The sequence below is a fragment of the Panthera leo genome, chromosome C1 (assembly GCF_018350215.1).
Source record: "Panthera leo isolate Ple1 chromosome C1, P.leo_Ple1_pat1.1, whole genome shotgun sequence".
NCBI lineage: Eukaryota > Metazoa > Chordata > Mammalia > Carnivora > Felidae > Panthera > Panthera leo.
Window position 1 is genome coordinate 97,594,315 of NC_056686.1, and position 23,020 is coordinate 97,617,334.

Below are 23,020 nucleotides of genomic sequence, written 5' to 3' on the forward strand. Positions count from 1 at the left end.
CAGCACAGAGCCCCATGCAGGGCTCTCTCTCATGACCCTGAGACCATGACCTGACCTGAAATTAAGAGTCAGACACTTAACTGACTGAGCCACCCAAGTGCCCTGTAGTAGACTTTCTATTGGTTGCATCCAAATGCAATTTCTAACTCTAACCATCCAATCCGTCAGCAAATCCTACAGAGTCTACAGCAAAATATATCTTGAATCCATTCACCTATCTCCTGGTTCAGATCACTATCATCATCTAAGCCTAGGCTATCATCATCTTTCACCTGGAGTACTGTGATAGTCACCTAACTGGTTACCTCACTACTTTTTAAAGTCTCCTCTAATGTATTCCTCTTACAGCATCCAGAGTTATTTAAAAACAATATTCACTCAGTAAGTGAGGAATATAAGAGATTTACCTCAACTTGAGAGTATCTATAAAAAGTTACAGTTAATATCACAGAATGCTGAAAAACTATATGCTTTCTCAAGATTGGGAGCAAGGGAAGGCTGTCTGCTCTCACCACTCTTATTCAGCATAGTACTGGAAGTTCTAGCCATTGCAAAAGGTCAAGAAAACAAATGAAAGGCATACAGATTGGAAAAGAAGAAATAAAACTGTTTCTATTTGCAGATGACGCGATTGTCTACATAGAAAATTCCAAGGAGACCCATGTTGGGTGTAGAGATTACTTTAAAATATTTTTAAATTTTATTTTGTTTTAGTTTTTAAGTTTATTTATTTATTTTGAGAGAGAGAGAGAGAGAGAGAGAGAGAGAGCGCGAGAGAGAGCACAAGCAGGGGCGGGGCAGAGAGAAGGAGAGACAGAATCCTAAGCAGGCTCCACGACATTAGTGCAGAGCCCAACGTGGTGCTCGAACTCATCAACTGTGAGATCTTGACCTGAGCCAATATCAAAAGTCAGACGCTTAACCAACTGTACAACCCAGGCACCCCAAAAATAAAATCTTTATTTTTTTATTTATTATTATTTTTTTTTGCATTTTTTTTCAATATATGAAATTTATTGTCAAATTGGTTTCCATGCAACACCCAGTGCTCATCCCAAAAGGTGCCCTCCTCAATACCCATCACCCACCCTCCCCTCCCTCCCACCCCCCATCAACCCTCAGTTTGTTCTCAGTTTTTAAGAGTTGCTTATGCTTTGGCTCTCTCCCACTCTATCCTCTTTTTTTTTTTTTTTTTTTTCTTCCCCTCCCCTATGGGTTTCTGTTAAGTTTCTCAGGATCCACCTAAGTGAAAACATGGTATCTGTCTTTCTCTGTATGGCTTATTTCACTTAGCATAACACTCTCCAGTTCCATCCACGTTGCTACAAAGGGCCATATTTCATTCTTTCTCATTGCCACGTAGTACTCCATTGTGTATATAAACCAAAATTTCTTTATCCATTCATCAGTTGATGGACATTTAGGCTCTTTCCATAATTTGGCTATTGTCGAGAGTGCTGCTATAAACATTGGGGTACAAGTGTCCCTATGCATCAGTACTCCTGTATCCCTTGGGTAAATTCCTAGCAGTTCTATTGCTGGGTCATAGGGTAAAAATAAAATCTTTTAAAAAAAGGGAGGGGGGCACCTGGCTGGCTTAGTCAGCAGAGCATGCAACTCTTGATTTGATCTTGGGGTTGTAAGTTCAAGCCCCAGTTGGGTGTAGAGATTACTTTTATTTATTTATTTATTTATTTATTTATTTATTTATTTATTCTTCGTTTTTAAAGTTTATTTATTTTGAGAGAGAAAGCAAGGAGGGGGTTGTGCAGAGAGAGAGAGGGAGAGAGAGAGAACCCCAAGCAGGCTTTGCACTGTCAGTGCAGAGCCAGCTGTGGGGCTTAAACTCATGAACCTCAAAATCATGACCTGAGCCAAAGTTGGATGCTTAACCAACTGAGCCACCCAGGTGCCCCAGGTGTAGAGATTACTTAAAATCTTTTTAAAAAAATTTTTGTTTTAACGTTTATTTATTTTTGAGACAGAGAGAGACAGAGCATGAACGGGGGAGGGTCAGAGAGAGAGGGAGACACGGAATCGGAAGCAGGCTCCAGGCTCTGAGCCATCAGCCCAGAGCCCGACGCAGGGCTCAAACTCACGGACCTCGAGATCGTGACCTGGGCTGAAGTCAGACGCTTAACCCACTGAGCCACCCAGGCGCCCCAAAAATAAAATCTTTAAAAAAGAAAAAAAGAAAAGAAAAGAAAATCCTGAGGAATAACAAAATCACTCCAGAACTAGCAAGTGAGTTCAGCAAGGTTGCAGGATACAAGATCAACACAAGAAATGAAACCATATTTCTATATACCAACAATGAACATGAAGTAACTGAAATTAAAAACAGTACTATTTACAATCTCTTCGAAAAAAATGAGATACTTAGGTATATACTTAACAAAACATGTATAGGATATAGATGCTGAAAATCATGATGAGAGAAATCAAAGAAGACCTAAATAAATGAAGAGATGTATTACGTTCATGTTTGGAAAGGCTCAATGTAGTAAGATGTCAGTTCTTCTCAAACTGATCAATAGGTTTAATACAATTTTTATGAAGAATCCCAGTAAGTTTTTGTTTTGTTTTCTTTTCTTTTGTTTAGAAACAGACAAGCTTATTTTGAAATTTGATTTGTGCGAAAAAGCACAGGTCCCAGAATAACTAAAGCAATCTTACTAAAGAAGGATAAAGTGGGGGGGGGGGGGGATCTCTTCACTCAATATTACAGGCTTACTTGATAGCTATAACAATCAAAATAGCGTGGTGTTGTACTGGTGGAGAGACAGATACACAAATCAATGGAACAGAATAGAGAACCTAGAAACATATCCACACAAATATGTCTAACTGAATTTTCACAAGGTGCAACAGCAATTCACTAATGGAAAGATTGCTTTTTCAACAAATGGTGCTGGATCAATTGAACATCTCTTAGCAAAAAAATGAACCTTAACCTAAACCTCATACCTTTTAAAAATAGTAACTAAAATCGTAGACTTAAATGTGAAACTTAAAATATAAAATTTTAAGGAGCGCCTGGGTGGCTCAGTCGGTTCAGCATCCGACTTGGGCTAAGGTCATGATCTCATGGCCTGTGGGTTCGGCCCCCACAACAGGCTCTGTGCTGACAGCTCAGAGCCTGGAGCCTGCTTCGGATTCTGTGTCTCCCTCTCTCTCTGTCCCTCCCCTGCTCACACTCTGTCTCTCTCTCAAAAATAAATAAACATTAAAAAAAAATTAAAATATAAAACTTGCAAAAAAAAAAACACAGGAGAACATCTTTGGGATCTTGGGCTAGGTGAAGAGTTCTTAGACTTAGCACTTAAAGTACACTCCATAAAAGGATAAACTGATAAATTATACTTTATCACAATTAACAACTTGTTCTACAAAAGATCCCCTCAGGAGGATGCAAAGACACACCAAAAATTGGGGAAAAAAAGTTTGCAAATCACATATGCAACAAAAGATTAGTAAGTATCTAGAATATGTAAAGAACCCTCAAAACAGTAAAACAAAACAAAACAAAACCTCAGTCCAATTAGAAAACAGGAAAAAGACATGAACAGACATTTCTTTAAAGAGGATATACAAACGGCAAATAAGTACATTAAAAGATGTTCAGGGGTGCCTGGGTGGCTCAGTCAGTTGCTTTGGCTCAGGTCATGACCCCAGGGTCATGGAACCTACTTGAGATTCTCTCTCTCTCTCTCTCTCTCTCTCTCCCTCTACCCCTCTCCCAAGTTTGCTGTCTCTCTCTCTCTCTCTCTCTTTCTCAAAAGAAAAAGGATGTTCAATATGATTAGCCAACAGAGAAATGCAAATTAAAACCATGAGATATCACTACACATCTTTCAGAAAGGCTAAAATAAAAAACTGTGACAATATTGCATCCTAGCAAAGATACAGAGATACATTTGCATGTTGCTGGTAGAATTGTAAAATGGTATAGCCATTCTGGAAACGTTTGGCAGTTTCTTATAAAACAAAATATACAATTACCATAAAACCCAGTAATCACACTCTTGGGCATTTACCCAAGAGAAATGAGCATATACTTGTACATATCTGTACATGAATATTCATAGCAGCTTTATTTGCCATAGCCAGAAAATGGAATCAACCCATGTGTCCTTCAATAGGTGAATGTTTAAACTGTGGTATACCTATAACCATAGAATATTACTCACCAATGAGTAGACTATTGATACGTACAACAGCTTGGATCAATCTCCAGGGAATTATGCTGAGAAAAAAAAAAAGCCCACCATAAAAGGTTATATAATGTATGATCCATTATATGACATTTTGAAATTACAAAATTTTAGAAATGGAGAAAAATTAGTGATCTCCAGCACTCGGGAATGGGGAATGGGAGGAGGGAGGTGGGTATATACAAACCAGGGCAACACGAGGGCTTCTGGTGATGTTGGAACTATTCGGTGTTTTGACTGTGACTGTGGTGATGGATACATGAACCTATAGGTGATAAAATTACATAGAATTTAATACACATGCAAAAATAAGTACAAGCAAAATTGGGGAAATCAGTATCAATGTCAATATCCTGGTTCTGCTATTGTAGTATAGTTCTGCAAGTTTTACCATTGGGGAAAACTGGATTAAGTATAGACCGATCTCTCTGTATTATTCCTTACCTCTGCAAGTGAGCTGACAATGATGTCAATGAAAGCTCCATTAAGAAAAGCAGGGGCACCTGACTGACTCAGTAGGTAGAGCATGTGACTCTTTATCTCAAGGTTGTGAGTTCAAGCCCCATGTTGGGTGTACAGATTACTTTTAAAAAGGGGCGCCTGGGTGGCTCAATCAGTGGAGCATCTGACTCTTGACTTCAGCTCAGGTCATGATCCAGGGTCATGAGATTGAGCCCAGGATCAGGCTCCGTGCTGAGCGTGGAGCCTGCTTGGGATTCTCTGTCTCTCTGTCTCTGTCTCTGTCTCTGTCTCTCTCTCTCTCTCTTTCCCTCTCTCTCCCTGCCTGTACCCTTCCCCCACACGCACACGTGTGCTCATCCTCACTTTGTCAGGAAAAAAACAAAACAAAACAAAACAAAAAATATACTTCAGATTACGTGCCTTTTTTGGGTAGTCCTTCAATGATTTTTTATTATACCTGGAATAAAATTCAGATGTCTCTCTAAGGCTCTTATGTTACCTAACTGGAATTTAAATAAAAACTTAAAAAAAAAAAAAGAAAGAAAAACAAAGGGGAAAAATCAGGTTTATGTCTTTTCCCCAGTATCATTTTATGCTAACTGTGTCTTCTTTCCCCATTCATCACACTGGACTTCTTTCCATATTACACAAGCCAATAGACAACACTGTGTTGTTCCCACGAAAACATTCATCTCCCAACCCTTCTGTGGCTTTTTCTCATCTTTTAGGTCTTGGCTTGGATGTCATCTCCTTAAGAGCCTTCCGTAATGATGCTCCCAACCCTACAGCAAACTAGTTGGTTAGATTTATAACTCTTTAGATTGTTTGTTACTGATATGGTAACAATGTTAATATTTATTTTAAATGGCATGTATTGATAAGATAACAATGTTAATATTTATTTTAAATGGCACGTATCTATCTATCTATCTGGGCTAGCTGCCTATTGAGTGACTGTATGAAAAGAATAAACTTCAGGAGATTCCCCCATTTATGCTTATTAAGGAATATCAGTGAACTATGTAATTATAGAGTGCTTAGGTGACAGTAGCCTGTTGTATAAAATTTAAAAATATGTTCTGCATTCTCTATTTTAAAGTATTAACATATATTTGCACATATTTTCAAGTACTTGGAATGAGTACTATGTGAACAACATAGTAAGTCTAGGGTGTTATCATAAACCAGGGAAGTACATATAAAAATTTGTAACAGAAAAGGTCTGAATGAATTACTCTTTGCAATGCTAAACAAGGAAGCTGGTGGCAATGAATTGTAATATTTCAGATATAGTAAGGGTGGAATGAGGGTGTAAGTGGTCATGGTGATATGAATTAATGAAATGTTTGAATCATTGAGCATTTGAGATACATCACTGAATACAGAAACTAATAATTATAGTTATAAGTAGAGGCTAAAATTGGTAATTATCTGAATAATAAAATTAATTTATAAAGCTCCTAGAAGTAAACATGGACTATAAGCTCATTGCTTTGGTCTTGGTGATGATATTTTGGATCTAACACCAATAGCAAAGGCAACAAAAGCAAAAATAAATAAGTTGGACTACATTAAACTAAAAAGCCTCTGCGCACCAAAGGAAATACTCAAAATCAACAAAATGAAAAGGCAACCTACTGAATGGGAGAAAACTTTTGGAAATCATATATCTGGCAAGGGGTTAATTTCCAAAATATATAGAGAACTCATATAATTCAATAGTAAACAATCTGATTACAGAGTGGGCAGAGGACCTGTATAGACATTTTTTCAAAGATGATATAGAGGTGGCCAAGAGGTACCTGAAGAGGTGCTCAACATCATTAATCATCAGGTAAATGCATATGAAAACCATGATGAGATATCATATCACACCTGTTAGAATGTCTGTTACCAAAAAGACAAGAAATAACAAGCATTGATGAGGATGTGGAGAAAAGGGAACTGTTGTACACTGTTGGTGGGACTGCAAATTGGTGCAGCCATCATGGAAAACAGTAAGGAGAATCCCCCCAAAATTATAAATAGAACTATTATATGATCAAGAAATTACACTTCTGGATATTTATCTGAAAAAAAAAATGAAAACACTAACTTGAAAATAAATATGCAATCCCATGTTCATTGCAGCATTATTTACAAGAGGAAACATATGGAAACAACCTCAGTGTGCATGGATAGATGAATGAATAAAGAAAACATGATGTATACCATTTGCATTTACAACAACAGGGATGGACCTTGAGGGCATCATGCTAAGTGATGAATGAAATGAGTCAGACAAGGACAAATATCGCATGATCTCAATTATATGCGGAATCCTAAAAAAAGCAAAATACAACAACCAGTCTCATAGGACAAATTGGTGATTGCCGAGGGGGTGGGGAGTGGAGGGTGGGCAAAATGGGTGAAGGGGATCAAAAGGCACAAACTTCCAGCTATAAAATAAAATAATGAACAGGATGGTAACTATACTTAATATACTGTACTGCATATTTGCTATTTGCTAAACGAGTAGATCTTAAAAGCTCTCATCACAAGAAAAAAAAATTGTAACTATGTATGGTAACAGACCTTAACTAGACTTATTATGTTGATTATTTGACAATACATACAAATATTGAATTATGTTGTAAACCTGAAACTAATACAAGGTCTTATGTCAATTACACCTCAATTAAAAAGATAAAAAAATGATAAAATAATTTATAAACTATCCCTGATACTTGTATACTAATACTGAAAGGGCTGAAGTTCTTTTAAAAATGTTTTTTTTTGAGAAGCAAATGTTCCTGATAAATATTTAGAAGTTAAACATTGCTTTTAAAACACATCAAGTAGTGTATGTTTGTTTTGCCTTATTTCATTGTAAGGTTTCCAGTAGAGTGTCAGTTCTTCTGAGACATAATTTGGAGCCTGTTTTTGGAATATTTTATAATCAAATAAATGAATTTATAATGCTGGAACTATTATTCTTTGGTTCACGGATTAAAATTCATAGACACAGGGCCTATTCTTTTAAGAAATAAGCAAAACTCTGTGTGACATGACTTGCAGATTTTATCATGAATTCTTCCCAGTAGTAGATAAGGTCCCTTGAAGAATTCAGCAGATATAGTAGTTGTGAAGTCAGAAACGGGAGGTGGACTAAGATGCCAAGAAAGGTGGAAATGTATACTGTGCTACGTTAACGTGCAAGCAGAACTGGGCAGGACAGAGACCAGAGCCTAGAGTCACGTAAAATAGGTGAGTTAGAGGAGGTGTTACCAGAAGAATTGGAGGTTAATGGTGGAACATGCCTCTGTAGAGATGCCTTACAGGGATGATACTATGAGCCTGGTAGCCAACAGACTTTGTTTACGTAAGTGACATTAAAAAAAAATCATAGTGAAGTTATTTATGTATCTTGTTCAACTACATGAATTTTCATTGAGTTTCAACTCTGCTACTAACTGGCTTAGCTATGAGAACTTGAACCAGGAGTAGTATTTATTGGTGTTGCAGTTTTTTAAGCCAAAACATCGAGAGGGTTGGACTAGATGGCTTGTATACATGTAACACTGTACCGATCTGAATTATTATCAACATTTCTAATTGGACTAACAATTACTTTGTAGGTAATGCAGAGATAAACTTCAAGTTAAATTGTTACAACACCTGTATTAATGACGTTTGAATTAATGACGGTTTTTCCTTTCCTGTACATATTGCTTAGTAGTTTCTAGAGACCCAGTGTTTTGTAACCAAAGTGGGAGAATGTCAAATTTAATCAAGAAAACAAAATATTTATTAAGTAAACAATAAGGAACTCTGGGAGAGTGTGACCTGAAGGTCCCAAAGAACTCTATCCCTGATGATCTGGTTATTATTTGATTTATGTCAAATAATAACTGCCCTTGTTTTGACCTAAGAGAGGATTGTCTGGGAAGTTTGTCTCTGAGATAGAGCTGAAGCGTTGCTCTGCAGAGTGTCTGGAGCCTAAGTGTATGCAGAGTGCCCCCCTCTCCGCTCCTTGATAAATAGGGAAAAGGTCCAATTTGCTCCAGCTGGAAAGTTGAAGTCCTTGTTAAATCTATCTATACTCGTTCTGCGAGGAAAAGGACAATCTCTAGTAATATCATTTAACTGTGAGTATTTTGTCTTCTTTCAAAACACAAAATTTTATAGTTTTATGCTGTCTAAATTAAATATGAATATTAATTTTGTTGGCAATTTAAACTATTATTAAACTGGAAGGTGTTAAGGGTATTTTTGGAACCCTTTAGTTTCCATCATCATTAATTTAATTTTTGCAAAGCAAATAAGCCAATGTTGTTGCTATGATAGTCAAACTATAAAAAGCATTTGCTCCTTGAAAACAAGAAACTTAAGTAGCTTATACAGTGGTTTGGTTTTCCCCTGAAGAATGACAAGGCAATTTTGAACCGTAGCTGGGCTTCAGGTGACATTCGATGTAATAATGTAAGTTGATTCACAGTGGTATTTACTCTCATATTTAAAAATGAAATGTGTTTTTAATCAAGAACTTATTCTTAAAACACATTTTATTTTTTAAAGCAATAGGTTATATGTAAATTGAAGGCAACTTGAAATATATTCTGATAGGGGTATATTCAGGGAATTACACCTCTGTTCAAAATGCTATGATATTTATAAACATTCTTCCAGATTATGGAAGTAGACACAAACTGTATTTCCACATCTCTGAAGTATACATTAAATTCATAGCCATGAATTTTCTAAACATTTAGTCTGTTTTCTCTTTCTTAAGCTGTAAAAATTACTTGACATGATATTAACTAAATATTTTTTTTCATTTAAAACTATATATGGAATTGTAGGATTCCATTTATATGAAATGTCTAGAATAGGCAAATACATAGACACAGAAAGTGGATTGGTGGTTGCTAAGGATTGGGGGGGGGAGAAGAGAATGAGGAGAGACTGTTTATGGGTATAGGATTTCATTTTGCAGTAATAAAAATGCTCTGCAATTAGATGGTGGTGATAGTTGCACACTCTGAGTATTCTAAAAACCACGAATTGCACATTTTAAAAGGGCGAATTTTATATTATGTAAATTGCATCTCAAAAAAGCTGCATGATAAAACTATATGTGAAGACTTCACAGTGTAAAATCCTCCAAGTATTCGAAGGTTAAAGGACAGATCCTTGTAAAGGAATCCAGAAGCCTTAATTTGTGCTGTTATTCAAATATATTCTTTTCATTTTCTTTGGTTCCAATAAGCTCAGAGAATTTTGGATCAAAGAAGTTCTGCTCTGAAAAACCTTTTTATAATTGTGTATCATACAGCACTATCATTCCTTTTTTTCTAGTAGAGGCTACTCTGAAGAGTAAAATGTTTTTCTTATGAAGCTATCTACTTTTCAGTGATAACAGTTTTATGCAATGCATTATTCATGATTCAAGTGACCTATTGCAAGAGTGAAAATGTAAAAACCGTGCCTTTAACATGTCACTGTAGTTCTCCGGAGTCAATATGTTTTTCCTGTTAAAAGTTCTAGCTACGTGAAGATTTCCTACACATGATTTAGGGTTAAGGCAGAGGACATGCAAATTCATTTCTGCAATTAAGCATCTTTTCAGGTAAATAGCTATTATAATCTGTGGAAAGCACAATTTTTTAATAAAGTTATATTTGTTCTAGAAAGAAAATACAGACTTTGCCCATGCCAAATTGATCCTCTTGATAAAAGCTTCTCTCTTAACTAAGTTATTTTTGTTTTTAAGTAAATATTTACTAGGAAAGATAACAAAACAGAATCACGCCAGGCCTATTGTAACTTTTAACAGGATAGGAAGTCTTTGATTACATACCTTTCTCTATGTTGTTAATAATTTACTTAAGTGATCTTAAACTAATTGTACGAACACTGTATTTCTGAAAGCTTTTATTTACTATGTATACATATTAAAATAATTCTATTAAACATCTAAAAGGCTGAAGAAAATTAGTGAAAAATTTTATGTAGAAAATAATACAACATTACTGTGAGCATTTAGAGAGATGAATATTTCATATTTTAAGAAGCATATTTTTAATCAAAGGCTTATTTATGTATGTTTCATGTATGCCCGGGAATATAACTAGTCCATAAACTGATAAAAACAGGTTTACTTTAGATAATATTTTTGGGTGTTTATTTACCAGCATTAGAAGGACTGGATTTTAGAACATCATTGTTTGTGATTTGAACCCTGATAGTGGCATTACTACAGGATACTTATGGTGTCTTTGTCAGGATACTACCAGTTTTGTTTTAATGTGCTACCTCTGGTTTGTTCTATATTATTTCTCAAACTCTCCCTCAGCAAAGTCTGTATCTAAGTAGTACCAAATACTTTTAAATTATCAGACTTCTTCAGATATTCAATATTGTATGAAGCCTCATGGCAAATGCAGCAATTTTAAAAGGAGGGTGAATAACAACTTCAAGTTTTCACATTCATTTATAATTTTATGAAATTGAATTGAGACTCCAAAGAGAAGTTTGGAGAGAACGGAACAGGATCATTGCTAAAAGGGACCACACAAATTAAATGGATGGCATTCAGAATTGTTTTTTCCATGGAGGGCCAATTGACCTGTTGCAATATAGGAAACACAGAAGTGTATGCTGACTGATCATACTGATTTTAGTCCTGACTTTTCAAGGAAGGAAAACTTCATATCAAAGTTGCACTTATTTGGGGGCACTGCTTTTGCTTCATCTCTTCCATCCAATGCTCCTTCTACTGACTGCTATGCTGTCAGAAGACTGGAGATTCAAACGCTTTTAAAGGAGCATACATTCTATTAGATGATAAAGGGGACACATTTCAGAGATATTACTATTTGAACCGTCTTCGTGGACATAGAAACCTTAGCCATGAACTCGTCCCATGGGTAATAAATCCAAGTGAAAGATTTTTCAATATAAGCTCAGAGACTGTCTCAGAAGTTGGTCACATAAATTTTCTGGCATGATTTAAAACCCCAATTTCTCCTTTTTTGGTTCTTTTTGAAGGTGAAAACAGTCTTTATCTTCTAATAGAGAAGATAAAGCTGTAAGATACGATGGACTCTAGGGTGAACTTTATTTTCTTCCAATAATTTTCAGTCTCTTAAACTGTGATTTCCTGTTTAAGTTTATTTAAATTTTTGGAGTTCCTTTCTAGGAAATAACAAAAATAAAGACTTTTTTTTCCCATTAAAGGATAGCCTTAGATTTTGAATAATTTTTCTTATAACAGCTTATGATTTTTAGGCTTTACTATTAAAAATAAAACACTTTCTCCAGTAATCCATAAACTTTCTTTAATAAATAAAAAAATAAAATTTTAGTTAAGCAGAACCAAAATTAATGTTTTAATGTTTAGCATATCATAGGACTATGAAAAATATTTATAGAGGACTTAGAAGATAAACACAAGTGCTATGAAAGGCATTTTTTTCTTACTCTTTAATTTCCTTAGTGAAAAAGTCTCATTTTTCTTCCTAGTTCATCTAAATTTAGAACAGTGAAATCTTGAAACTATTAGAATAGAGATTATGAGAATCAGTTATTAAGACAAGAAGTGTGCCGGATTTTACATACATTAATTAAACTCTCCCAATAATTTTGCCAGGAGGGTTTTATTATTTTTCTTCTACAAATGAGGAAACTAAGGTTTAGGGAGGTTTAATAAATGACCCATAAGTAAGTGGTGAAAGCAGTGTATGAAGCCTGACACCAAAGCTTGGTACACTTTCAAAAGCCACATTAAAAAAAAAAAAAGCCACATTGATTATTACCAAGGTTTAATGAGTTATTTGTAAAGAGCTGAGCAATAAGAAATTGGCAAAATTAGGGATGCCTGGGTGGCTCAGTCAGTTAAATGTCTGACTTTGGCTCGGTTCATGATCTCACGTTTCATGGGTTCAAGCCCCACTTCGGGCTCTGCGCTGACAGCTCAGAGCCTGGAGCCTGCTTTGGATTCTGTGTCTCACTATCTCTCTGCCCTTCCCCTGTTCATGATCTCTCTCTCTCTCTCTCTCTCTCGCTCTTTCAAAAATGAACATTAAAAATTAAAAAAAAATATGTATAAAGAAATTGGCAGAATTAATAATTTGGTGTTTAGAAATTGAAAACTCACTATTTTTCCAATTAAAGTATAAATATAGATGTCTAATTTTAGTATAAATTCTGCTAACTCCTCTTTTCCAAAAATAGTACTGTACTTTTATAAAGTCATGCTGAGTTGATAATCATGCTTTCAGATAGTCTACAAAAGTTTTATTTCCTTCAGGCTCTATTTCAGCGTTCACTGATGAGTAAGTGAGAATTGGACCAGAGAATGGCAAATACTTACGTTACTACATCTGATGGGTACTGTCTTGCTGAACCAGTGGAGTACTATGGTATGTAGACAAATACAGTATAATAGTTAATAAAACATTTTTGTGTGTGTGTGTAATATTGGTTAATAATAGGGTTTTTTTAAAAAAGAAATAAACAAGTAAACCAAAGACTTTAAATTATTCTTAACAAGAGGAATTAAAATAAAAAACTTAATAAAAAATTATTCCCTCTACGAGAATATAATTTAAAAAATCAGTAATATGAAAATATTGTAAGCCAGAATCAATTGTAAAAGGGAAAAGCCCAGCGTGCTTGGGTAACTCAGTCGGTTGAGCATCAGACTCTTGATTTTGGCTCAGGTTATGATCTCACGGTTCATGGGATGGAGCCCTGAGTTGGGTTTTGCGCTGATAGCTAGGAGCCTGCTTGGGATTCTCTCTCCCTTGCTCTGACCCTCCTCCGTGTGCCTGCGGGAGTACACTCTCTCAAAATAAATAAACTTTAAAAAAAAAAGGAGGGAAAATCAAGATAGTACAAAATTGTATTTAATTTTTAAAATGTGAATTAACATGCACATTAGAAGTTGTTTTAGGAGTTAGTTGTAGCTAGTTCACATGCAATTTAGTAAATGTAGCTCAGAGTGCTATTCAATATACTTGAAATTTTAATCTTGATATAAGATTTTTATCAAAGGGAAAGAAATAGAAACAGAATGCAGGATATGACAGGAATTTTCTCCAAAAAGAGTAAGGCTATAATATAAATTTATTTTAGGGGCAGTTTTCTTGTTAGGGGTAAGGTTAGGGTTGAGATTTCAACTCGGATTGTCATGACAATGGAACATCAGCCAGTATTCTACAGTCTTTTGACACTCAGTCAAGAAGGGCCTTCTTTTAAAAAAAAGTTACATTGTTTTTACTGATAACCTTTCTTTTCATATCAGGTGGTCATTAGTATTTACTCAACACTTAGCATTAGACTGAATGCTCTAAGATTGCAAGTGACTTATGTGAGTTAGTTAATGAAAATTATAATGTTTACTGATCTTGGTAGAATTTTGAGGTTAATCACCTGGTGATTCAGCATCAGGAAAAGTACAAATATTGCTAGTTACAGACATAGGACACTCAGTACTCCTGGATCCATTTGGAGCCAATTTTCTGGATTTAGATTTAACCATTTTGCTGAAAGTGAAAAGTAAGTTGGTGTTTGGGAGCTTCTGATAATTATAATAGTGATATTCATTAAGCATTATTTTGTATTTTATGTTTTATATTTGCTTTTGCATACCATCTTTTATTTATCCTTGCAGTAACCCTTTGAGGTAGGTGAACTTACCACACATAATTGCTAGTTAGAACTGTTAGTCAACAAAACACAAAAGAAACTAGTAATTTAAATCAGGCCTATGAATTGCAAAGGAGAGTGTTAAGGTATATTAAATGGGGACTTCAAGTAAATAATATTTTTTAAATTAATTTATTTATTTTGAGAGAGAGAGAGAAAGCACGAGTCAGGGAGGGGCAGAGAGAGAGGGAGAGAGAGAGAATCCCAAGCAGGCTCCATGCTGTCAGCACAAAGCCCAACTCGGGACTTGAACTCATGAACTGAACTCATGAACTGTGAAATCATGACCTGAGCTGAAGTTGGACACTTAACTGACTAAGCCAGCTAGGAGCCCCAGAAAAAAAAATTTTCTTTGCTTGAAATAACCAGGTAACTGGTAAAATTGTATTTCAGTTTGGTATTTTGGGGAGGTGCTAATTTATGAATTCATCTCTTTGTTGGCCTGACTGCATTGCAAACGGGTGTATCCACAATAAGGGAAATGCATACGGTGGGGAAAACCTTCTTTCATTCCAAACTTTGGGAAATACGCATTTGTATTTAAGACGGAGGCTGGGGTTGGTATGCAGGCCATTAGCAACGACTGCCCTTTCTCCCAGCTCCTGGGCAACCTCTGCATACCACTGGGACAGCAGCACTTTCGATGCATTGCAATACAGTTTACTGCCTGCTCCTCATGCTGGACAGCAAGTCCCTGGGATGTAGTGGACATGTTGAACTGTTTGTTGAGCATAAAACTCTTTGACCTTTGAAAACAATTATGAAATTTTGACTTTTTACCATTTGTTCTTTGTTTATGCTAAAAACACCTAGATATTCTGCCAGAGCAAATCAGTTATCAGCTGTATGACACTGATTTTCAAGAATCGCCTTTTTGCCAGTATTCTACCGCCCAGTTTCCAACAGCTCTACAGTTCCAATCTTTACAAAGTCATTTCAACACTTACAGCTTGGATCCACAGTTCAGTGGTGGAGAATGTGGACTTGTTTCCTGTGAATTAAATAAACCCACTTATGTGGTTGACCATGATGTTGAAGACGGATACTCTGGAATAAAAAGGTCCAGACTAACTCATTCTTCTATGCGAATTAAGAGACAGGAAGACCTCTGTGTAGTTTGTGGTGATAAAGCATCAGGATATCATTATAATGCACTTACTTGTGAAGGTTGCAAAGGTAAGGATAAAGTTAAAACGAAACTGAAGTCCTAGTGTTCACTGAAGAGACATGAAATTTTAGGCCTGTAAGAATAGCCTTACTTTTTAAAGTGTGAAAAAGAAAACCAGGGAGACCCATTGATGTATTTAAAGGTGATCCATCTGTGGCATAAAAGACATGAAAGTGGAATGTAATAAAGTTTTGATTTAGTTTTCATTTTTGATGAAAACTTTTACATTTAAATACAAACTTCAATATTTATATAATAGCGGGAGGTTTCTGTGTTCCTAGATGAATCTGATATTGGAATGGAAAATGATTTTTAAAACCATCTGAATGGTAACTAATACATCTTCTCATGCGGCTGGTATAATTCATGCATTAGAAAGGAATTTGAAATTAAATGACTTCTATGAGTCTATTTTAATTCTTTTGGAATGCTTTTTTGAAAACAAATGGGAAGTTTGCAAGCAAAGATCATTATTGACAATGAAATTTTCAAAAAGTGAAACAGCGCTTGATGAAATTTCGAGGTATTAAAACACTTCTGCACTATTTTTATTTACAAATGCAATGTTGAGACAGACCTGGAAATGCTTAGGCCAATGCAGCACTAGGTAAATATATCTATTAGAAGTTCACGGTGAAGACTTACTGTCAGAATCTCACAGCATACCCCTCACAAAGAATAGCCAAATAAAGACTGTGGGAAATGAAGTACCAGCTTTGTGAATAGAATAGCTGGGCATGTATTTGCTTACTCTTAAAATGCAGGGCCTTGCTGTTAAAAGTAGGTGGAGGATGAGGCGTAGTTCTTGAAGACTTCAGCTGACCTTTCTGCTCCCTTTGTTGAATCTAAGTCATGAAACTCTCACTCTCAAGTGTGGCTACAGAAAAAAGGTATGGCAGGCCTCTGAGAGAGGCATTGACATGGCTTATCAACTTTACTGCTTGGAATGGATTAAGAAGGTAGCAGGGGTGACTACAGAGAAATGGGAAATAAAAGAGGAAATGGGAAGAGGGACTGCTATGCGTGGATTTAGGAAATGAAAGAGAAAATATAGATACCTCCACCAACACACACACACACACATAACACCGCCGACTCAATGTCTCAGGCCAAATAACTTAAAAATATTTTCTCACCTGTGGGGGTGCTAAAAAAGGAAGGACAGGGGACTAAGTTTCGAAGAATATCTCTTCCTTTATGGGTTGAGGTGGAAATGTGAGGAGAACAGAAAAGAGGTTTCACCTGAGCACGTATTATTTCAAAGGCAGCTAGAGAGATGCTTCATGGAATCTTGATAGTCTGCAGAACATAGTTATAAAAATGCTTTAGATGATATAGTATAACCATGGTAAAATAGATAAAAGAAAATCTTAATGTGTTGGAGCTATTTAGTTTAATTTTCAGATGTGATTATTGAAAGGAATACCCTTGGAATAGAATATTATCAATCACGAGGGAATATAAATGTATATCAAACCAAACCTTCTTATTGATAGAAAAACACATTTATTGAAATAATTTTATTTTGATCATTTTACTAGGAAGGTATATTAATAAAAAACAACTAAAAATACCTAATCGTAAATTTTAAAAGTAGTTTTTCTTGTCATTAGGTTTTTTTTCGACGTAGCATCACCAAAAATGCAGTATATCATTGCAAGAATGGTGGCCACTGTGAAATGGACATGTACATGCGTAGGAAATGTCAAGAGTGCAGACTAAAAAAGTGTAAGGCAGTAGGAATGTTGGCAGAATGTAAGTATTATTGTGGATTTGGGGGCTCTTTTTTTTGAGGGGGATTTTAGTTTTTCTTATCTTCCTGACAACTTAATGCATTCCTCAGATTGTCATTTTGAATTGTAACATACTTGTCTAGATTTAAGCTATTTCTCTAGCAACTGATAAATTAGGATGACCAGTAACCAATCTAGGTAATTATTTCCATAAACCCCATTCTATACTATATTGCTCTAATTTTTCCAGTAATCATATGTTCTTAACTGGAAATCCTTGTACTGCCATATTACATAACCTAAAGTTATATAATGTATCTGTAAAGAGCAGAATTTTAAATTGGTAGTTCCCCTTCTTTGGTCTGGTATCGTTACAAGCCTACATGATAACATGATAGGGAAGTAGAGCCTACTAACAACCCATAGGTGTCAAAACCCAACTCAACAGGCAGAAGAGTACCTAAGCTATTTGGGTTCCTTGTATGTTCACTGAGTTTTTAGCTGAAACTTACATGATGTCATTTAATCCTCAGAGTAGCACTAAGATTTTGGCATTATTTCCTCAATTTCTCCTATTTCCCAGGGCTCAAAATCTCATGGTGATTTCAAAATTTCATTTTTCTTAGTAAGGTACTATTAATGTTTTCTTATGTCTAATCTTGCACAAACTCTTATCATCTTGCACTTATACTATTATATTAATTTTATGGCTATTTCTTCATTTTCTGTTTTTTAGTTCAATCTACCTTCAACTGCTATAATATTCTTCAATTTTTATTAAGTTACATTCTTGTTCAATAAATACCAATGCAGTATCCTGTTTATTTTATACAGCTTATTATAATAAAATCCAAACTCTTCAAAGTTTTTGAGCGAAAGGATTCCTATTTAAGATTCTAGGGTTGGAGAAGATCTGAAGGTTATCCTGTCCAGCCTGAATCCTTTACTTTATCCCTGTCTTGAGACTGCTCGGGCTGCCATAACAAAATACCATTTTCTTGTCTTGTTAGGAAAAAATTGACTTAGCTCATTTGAAAAATCACAAGATATTCTCTTGACCTTATATAAAAATCAAAGAAAAAAGCTCATGGATAAGGTAGTTAGTTCAACTGCTATACCAATTGATATTTTATGTTACTTCCGAGATCTAATTAATGTGTATATTTCTCTGACATAAAAAGGTCTAAACTTACAGTTTGGAGATGCAAAATTAATTTTTAATTTATGTCTAGGCTATGCATTTTTTTTTGATGTTTATTTATTTTTTGAGACACAGTGCGAGTGGGGGAGGGGCAGAGAGAGAGGGAGATGCAGAATCCGAAGCAGGCTCCAGGCTCTGAGCTGTCAGCACAAAGCCTGATTGATGTGTGGCTTGAATTCACGGGCCATGAGATCATGACCTGAGCCGAAGTTGGAAGCTCAACCGACTGAGCCACCCTGGTGCCTGTAGGCTAACTATGTATTTTTAAGTAGAAGGTAGTGATGGAAGGAAAAGGAGAAAGTAATGTAGTAAATTTAATTGCTGCTTGCCATAAAAGAAAGATTCTTTGTGAAAAGACAAGTCTATGATTATATATGTATCCAGTATAAGACAATTTTCATCAAATCCTAGAATGTTATTTGCCATACCTAAAACATTTTATATGAATTTTGTAATATCACAGGTTTGCTCACAGAAATCCAATGCAAATCAAAGAGACTTCGAAAGAATTTTAAGCAGAAGAATAGTTTTTCCTCTAGCATCAAAGTGGAAGAGGAAGTAGACAACAAGCTTGTATCATCCACCACTAGATCTGGAAAAGTGGCAAGACTCTTCTTATAAAATTTCTTGTTTCTTTAATGATGACATGATGTCTTGTTTAATAAGAATTCATTATAGTTCTCCTCCCTCCCCCATGTTTTCTTACAGATTAAGGAGAGCATGGAACTAACTCACGAGGAACATCAGCTCATTAAGGACATTGTGGCTGCTCATCAAAAATACACAGGTCCTTTAGAGGAAACAAAGATGTTTGTATGTGTTCATTATTGGCAGGAAATAATTTATAACTAATTATGTTAGAAAATAAGAGTGTCAATGTGAAAGTTAAAAATTTAAACTTGTAATTTAAAAGTTAAACATTTTAATTTACTTAAAAGAAAAAAATCTATTAACCTTATTTCTTTTTGCTGGCTAGCTCCAGAAGTATGCAAATCCTGAGCTGAGCTTTTTGCAACTCTCGGAGACTATGGTCCTACACCTACAGGGGTTAGTGGATTTTACCAAGGGACTCCCAGGTAATCACTTCACCTTTGGAAAAAAAATTACTTTAACACTTTTTTTTTAATTAAAAAAAAATTTTTTTTAATGCTTTATTTTTTTGAGACAGAGAGAGACAGAGCATGAGCAGGGGAGGGGCAGAGAGAGGGGAGACACAGAATCTGAAGCAGGGTCCAGGCTCTGAACTGGCAGCATAGAGCCCGACGTGGGGCCTGAACTCATGGATCCGAGATCATGACCTGAGCTGAAGTCGGATGCTTAACCGACTGAGCCACCCAGGCGCCCCAACACTTTTTTTTTTAAGTTTCCTATTTTAAAGGAAGGGGACCATTTAGGAAAACAAAAACCTCTATTTTTCCAGCAAAGCTGGTGGAAATGGTTCATTTTGTCTGCTTTAAACAATCAGGTAGTTGAAAGTATAAATATTTTAAAATATTCAAATGACTTCAAGGACTTAGGAACAAGAGAAATAATATGACTGTATCTTTTAACTTTAGATAAAACATGAAACAAACAAAATTGCTGGTACAGTATGAAAAAATCAAGGTACAGTTGGCCAAAACTTACCTATCTACATATACAGATAACTCACTGTAGAAATAAATTCTTTGAGGCTAAACTATGTTTGATTTGCTCTTGCCATATGAAAGTATTATTATCTAGTTCTGATGAAAGTGCTCCAAAATATTATCATGTGGAATCAAGAATTTTATTTAGATTTGAAGTTACAAATTGTGATTATTCTAAGGAAACATTTAGGATTTATATTATAACTAAATGGATGGTTAAAAATACTAAATCTTATACCTGAAAATTATATTTTCATTATTGATTTCAAACAATTATGTGATCTTTTGTTAAAGGATTTGAAAATTTGACAACTGAGGACCAGACTGCATTACGTAAAGGATCAAAAACTGAAGTGATGTTTCTTCACGGGGCCCAACTTTACAGCCTGAAAGAATGTCTTTCGTCAGCTTCTGAAAGTAAAAAAGTCCGGCCAACATAACCTTACTGTTAACAGTTAACTATTAAATACAGCAACAAATTATACAACATTGAGTTATTTTTCTTATTATATTTTTGTTTTACTAGTTAGTGTAGTAATAAGAATTTCGTAACAGCTTTTCTAATTCATTGGTCTAGCTTTTGCTTTTCTTTTAAAGTAAACCATTTTTATTATATGGCATCATAAGAAAAATCTTTTTGGAAGGTTTTCTACACAAAATTTATATAAAATCTAAACTATTAATCTCACTTCCTGTTTCAGTAATAAAAATTATAAATCTACCATTTGTTGGGAGTGTTTCCTAACAGATTAGAGAGAATGGATTTACTATCTGTGTAAAGTTTTTTTCAAAAATCAGACTTTATGTTTTCCCCTGTTACTAGGTACTATGAGAATATCAGATCATTCAGATCACTCACTGAATTGTCACAATCAGAGTGTTAATGGAAGTGTTATTTATTCTATGGAAACCTTTTGCAACGAAGACTGTCCTCCTACTACACTGACTGGTAATATTACATATCATACAAAATATAATGGGTGGAAAAAATTGGTCAGATATAATGTTTTATTTTATTATTCTGCTTTAAGAAAAAATGATAATGACAATATGTTTGATTCTGCACTATGTTCTGATGAAAATACATTTGATATTAATCTTTTTAGGTATTGCTGAAGAATTTATTAACACATTGTTTTACTTCTACAGAAGAATGAGTGAGCTTAATATTACTAATACTGAATATGCTCTGCTTGCAGCAACAACTGTGTTTTTTTCAGGTAAAAACCATTCAAAAGTAAAAATTTGGACTAAGTTTGGCAATCAAATCATGATGTCTGTGGTTATTACATTATTCACTGATGCCAAATGTAACAGTTTTGTTTCATCAAAATCTCTTTCTCCTTGAGAGAATTCTCTTTAGCTTACAAACATGCTATAATTTCTTGCATCTCAAAAAACGCCTTCTTGACCTATAATCCCCTTTCAGCTGTTCTCCCATTTCTCTGTTCTACTTTACAGAAAAAAAAAAAAAACTTTTTGAGTTGTCTGTGCTCCTGCCTTTATTTCTCTCAACTCATTTACTCATGAACCCACTGCAGTCAGATTTTGTCCCCTTCTTTCCATTCTGCCATAACTTGTCAAGAACTTTAGTAATCTGGCATTGCTGATTTCAGTGGTCAATTCTTAGTCCTTATTGTACTTGACCCATCATCAACTTCATCTGACAGAGCAGATCATTCCTTCTTTCTTGGAACACTTTCATCACTTGGCTTCTGTTGGTCACTCCCTCCCTCTTGAAAAAAAAATTTTTTTCCCCACTTAATTTCCAGGACATCACACTCTCTTGATTTTCCTCCTCAATGACTGCTCTTTCCATCTCCTTTGTTGACTCCTCCTCATCTTTCACACTGATAAATGCTAAGAGTGTTCTAAGGCTCAGTTCTTTTCTCTTTCATACTCACTTCCTCTGAAATTTCATCCTATCTCATGGCTTTGAACACAATCTACATGTTAACAACTTTGAAATTTTTTTATCTGAGAGAGAGAGAGAGCGTGCGTGTGTGCGCGGGAGAGTGAGTGGGGGAGGGGCAGAGGGAGTGAGAACTTAGGCAGTCTCCTTGCTGAGCCTGAGCTGAGCATGGAGCCTGATGTGTGGGGCTCAATCCCATGACCCTGGGATCACAACCTGAGCCAAAATCAAAAGTTGGATGCTCAACTGACTAAGCCACCCAGGCGACCCAGCCAATTCCCAAATTTATATACCAACTTGGACTGCTCCCCTAACTCCACTAAATAGCCTACTCAAGATTTCAACCTGCAGTAAGGCATATCAAATTTAACCTATCCCAGGATGAACTCCTGATCTCTCCCCGATCCTCCTATATTCTTCCTCCATCTTTACTAAATGGCATCTCCATCCTTCAAGTTGCACAAACCAAAAACCCATATCAAAAAGGCAACATCTCCTGTTGGCTCTAGCCTCAGAATATATCCAGAACTCAACCATGTCTTACTGTTCTGTTCCTGCCACCCTAATTCAAACTAGTGTCCTTTTTTGCTTTCCTGTTTCTGCCCTTTCCTCCCTAGGGTCTAGTCTCTATATAGAGACCAGAGTTATTCTTTTAAAACATAGGCCAGATCATTTCACTTCTCTGCTCATAACCCTTTCATGGTTTCCTATTCTACATAGCTTAAAGCCCAGTTTTTTCCATTATTGCCTACTACTATTCCTTTGCTTACACCACCACAGCCACATTTTTTTTTCCACGTTACTTTTGATACATTTTGTTACTTGAAAATGTCAAGCAGTCTCCTGCCACAGGTTGTACTGTACTTGACAAATATCCTTGGAAAGCTATTTCCCCAGAAGAGCTACATGCCTCCCTCCTTCATCTTGGATCTCTGCTAAATGTCATCCTATCTCTGATTATCCTTTTAAAAATAGCTAGTGTGCCTCCCCCGCTAAATTCTTATCCCTTTCT

General features: G+C 35.5%; 1 protein-coding gene and 1 long non-coding RNA gene across 3 annotated transcripts in view; one reads left to right on the forward strand and one right to left on the reverse strand.

Moving 5' to 3' along the window:
* Positions 1 to 23,020, forward strand: part of LOC122228483 (bile acid receptor-like) — a 44,814-nt gene that overhangs the window by 20,247 nt on the left and 1,547 nt on the right. The window contains exons 2-10 of the mRNA XM_042953543.1: positions 12,967 to 13,078; positions 15,180 to 15,543; positions 17,150 to 17,289; positions 18,932 to 19,071; positions 19,177 to 19,281; positions 19,445 to 19,544; positions 20,391 to 20,513; positions 20,920 to 21,045; positions 21,203 to 21,316. Coding sequence (XP_042809477.1) covers positions 13,015 to 13,078; positions 15,180 to 15,543; positions 17,150 to 17,289; positions 18,932 to 19,071; positions 19,177 to 19,281; positions 19,445 to 19,544; positions 20,391 to 20,513; positions 20,920 to 21,045; positions 21,203 to 21,316 — 1,276 coding nt within the window. The 5' untranslated portion in view covers positions 12,967 to 13,014. The remainder of the gene's footprint in view (positions 1 to 12,966; positions 13,079 to 15,179; positions 15,544 to 17,149; positions 17,290 to 18,931; positions 19,072 to 19,176; positions 19,282 to 19,444; positions 19,545 to 20,390; positions 20,514 to 20,919; positions 21,046 to 21,202; positions 21,317 to 23,020) is intronic.
* The window catches only part of LOC122228487, a 35,726-nt gene that overhangs the window by 9,232 nt on the left and 3,474 nt on the right, over positions 1 to 23,020 (reverse strand). For both annotated transcript variants that reach the window (XR_006206613.1, XR_006206612.1), the window contains exons 2-3: positions 4,402 to 4,479; positions 4,191 to 4,246 (exon numbers count right to left, since the gene is read on the reverse strand). This is a non-coding gene — a long non-coding RNA (uncharacterized LOC122228487). The remainder of the gene's footprint in view (positions 1 to 4,190; positions 4,247 to 4,401; positions 4,480 to 23,020) is intronic.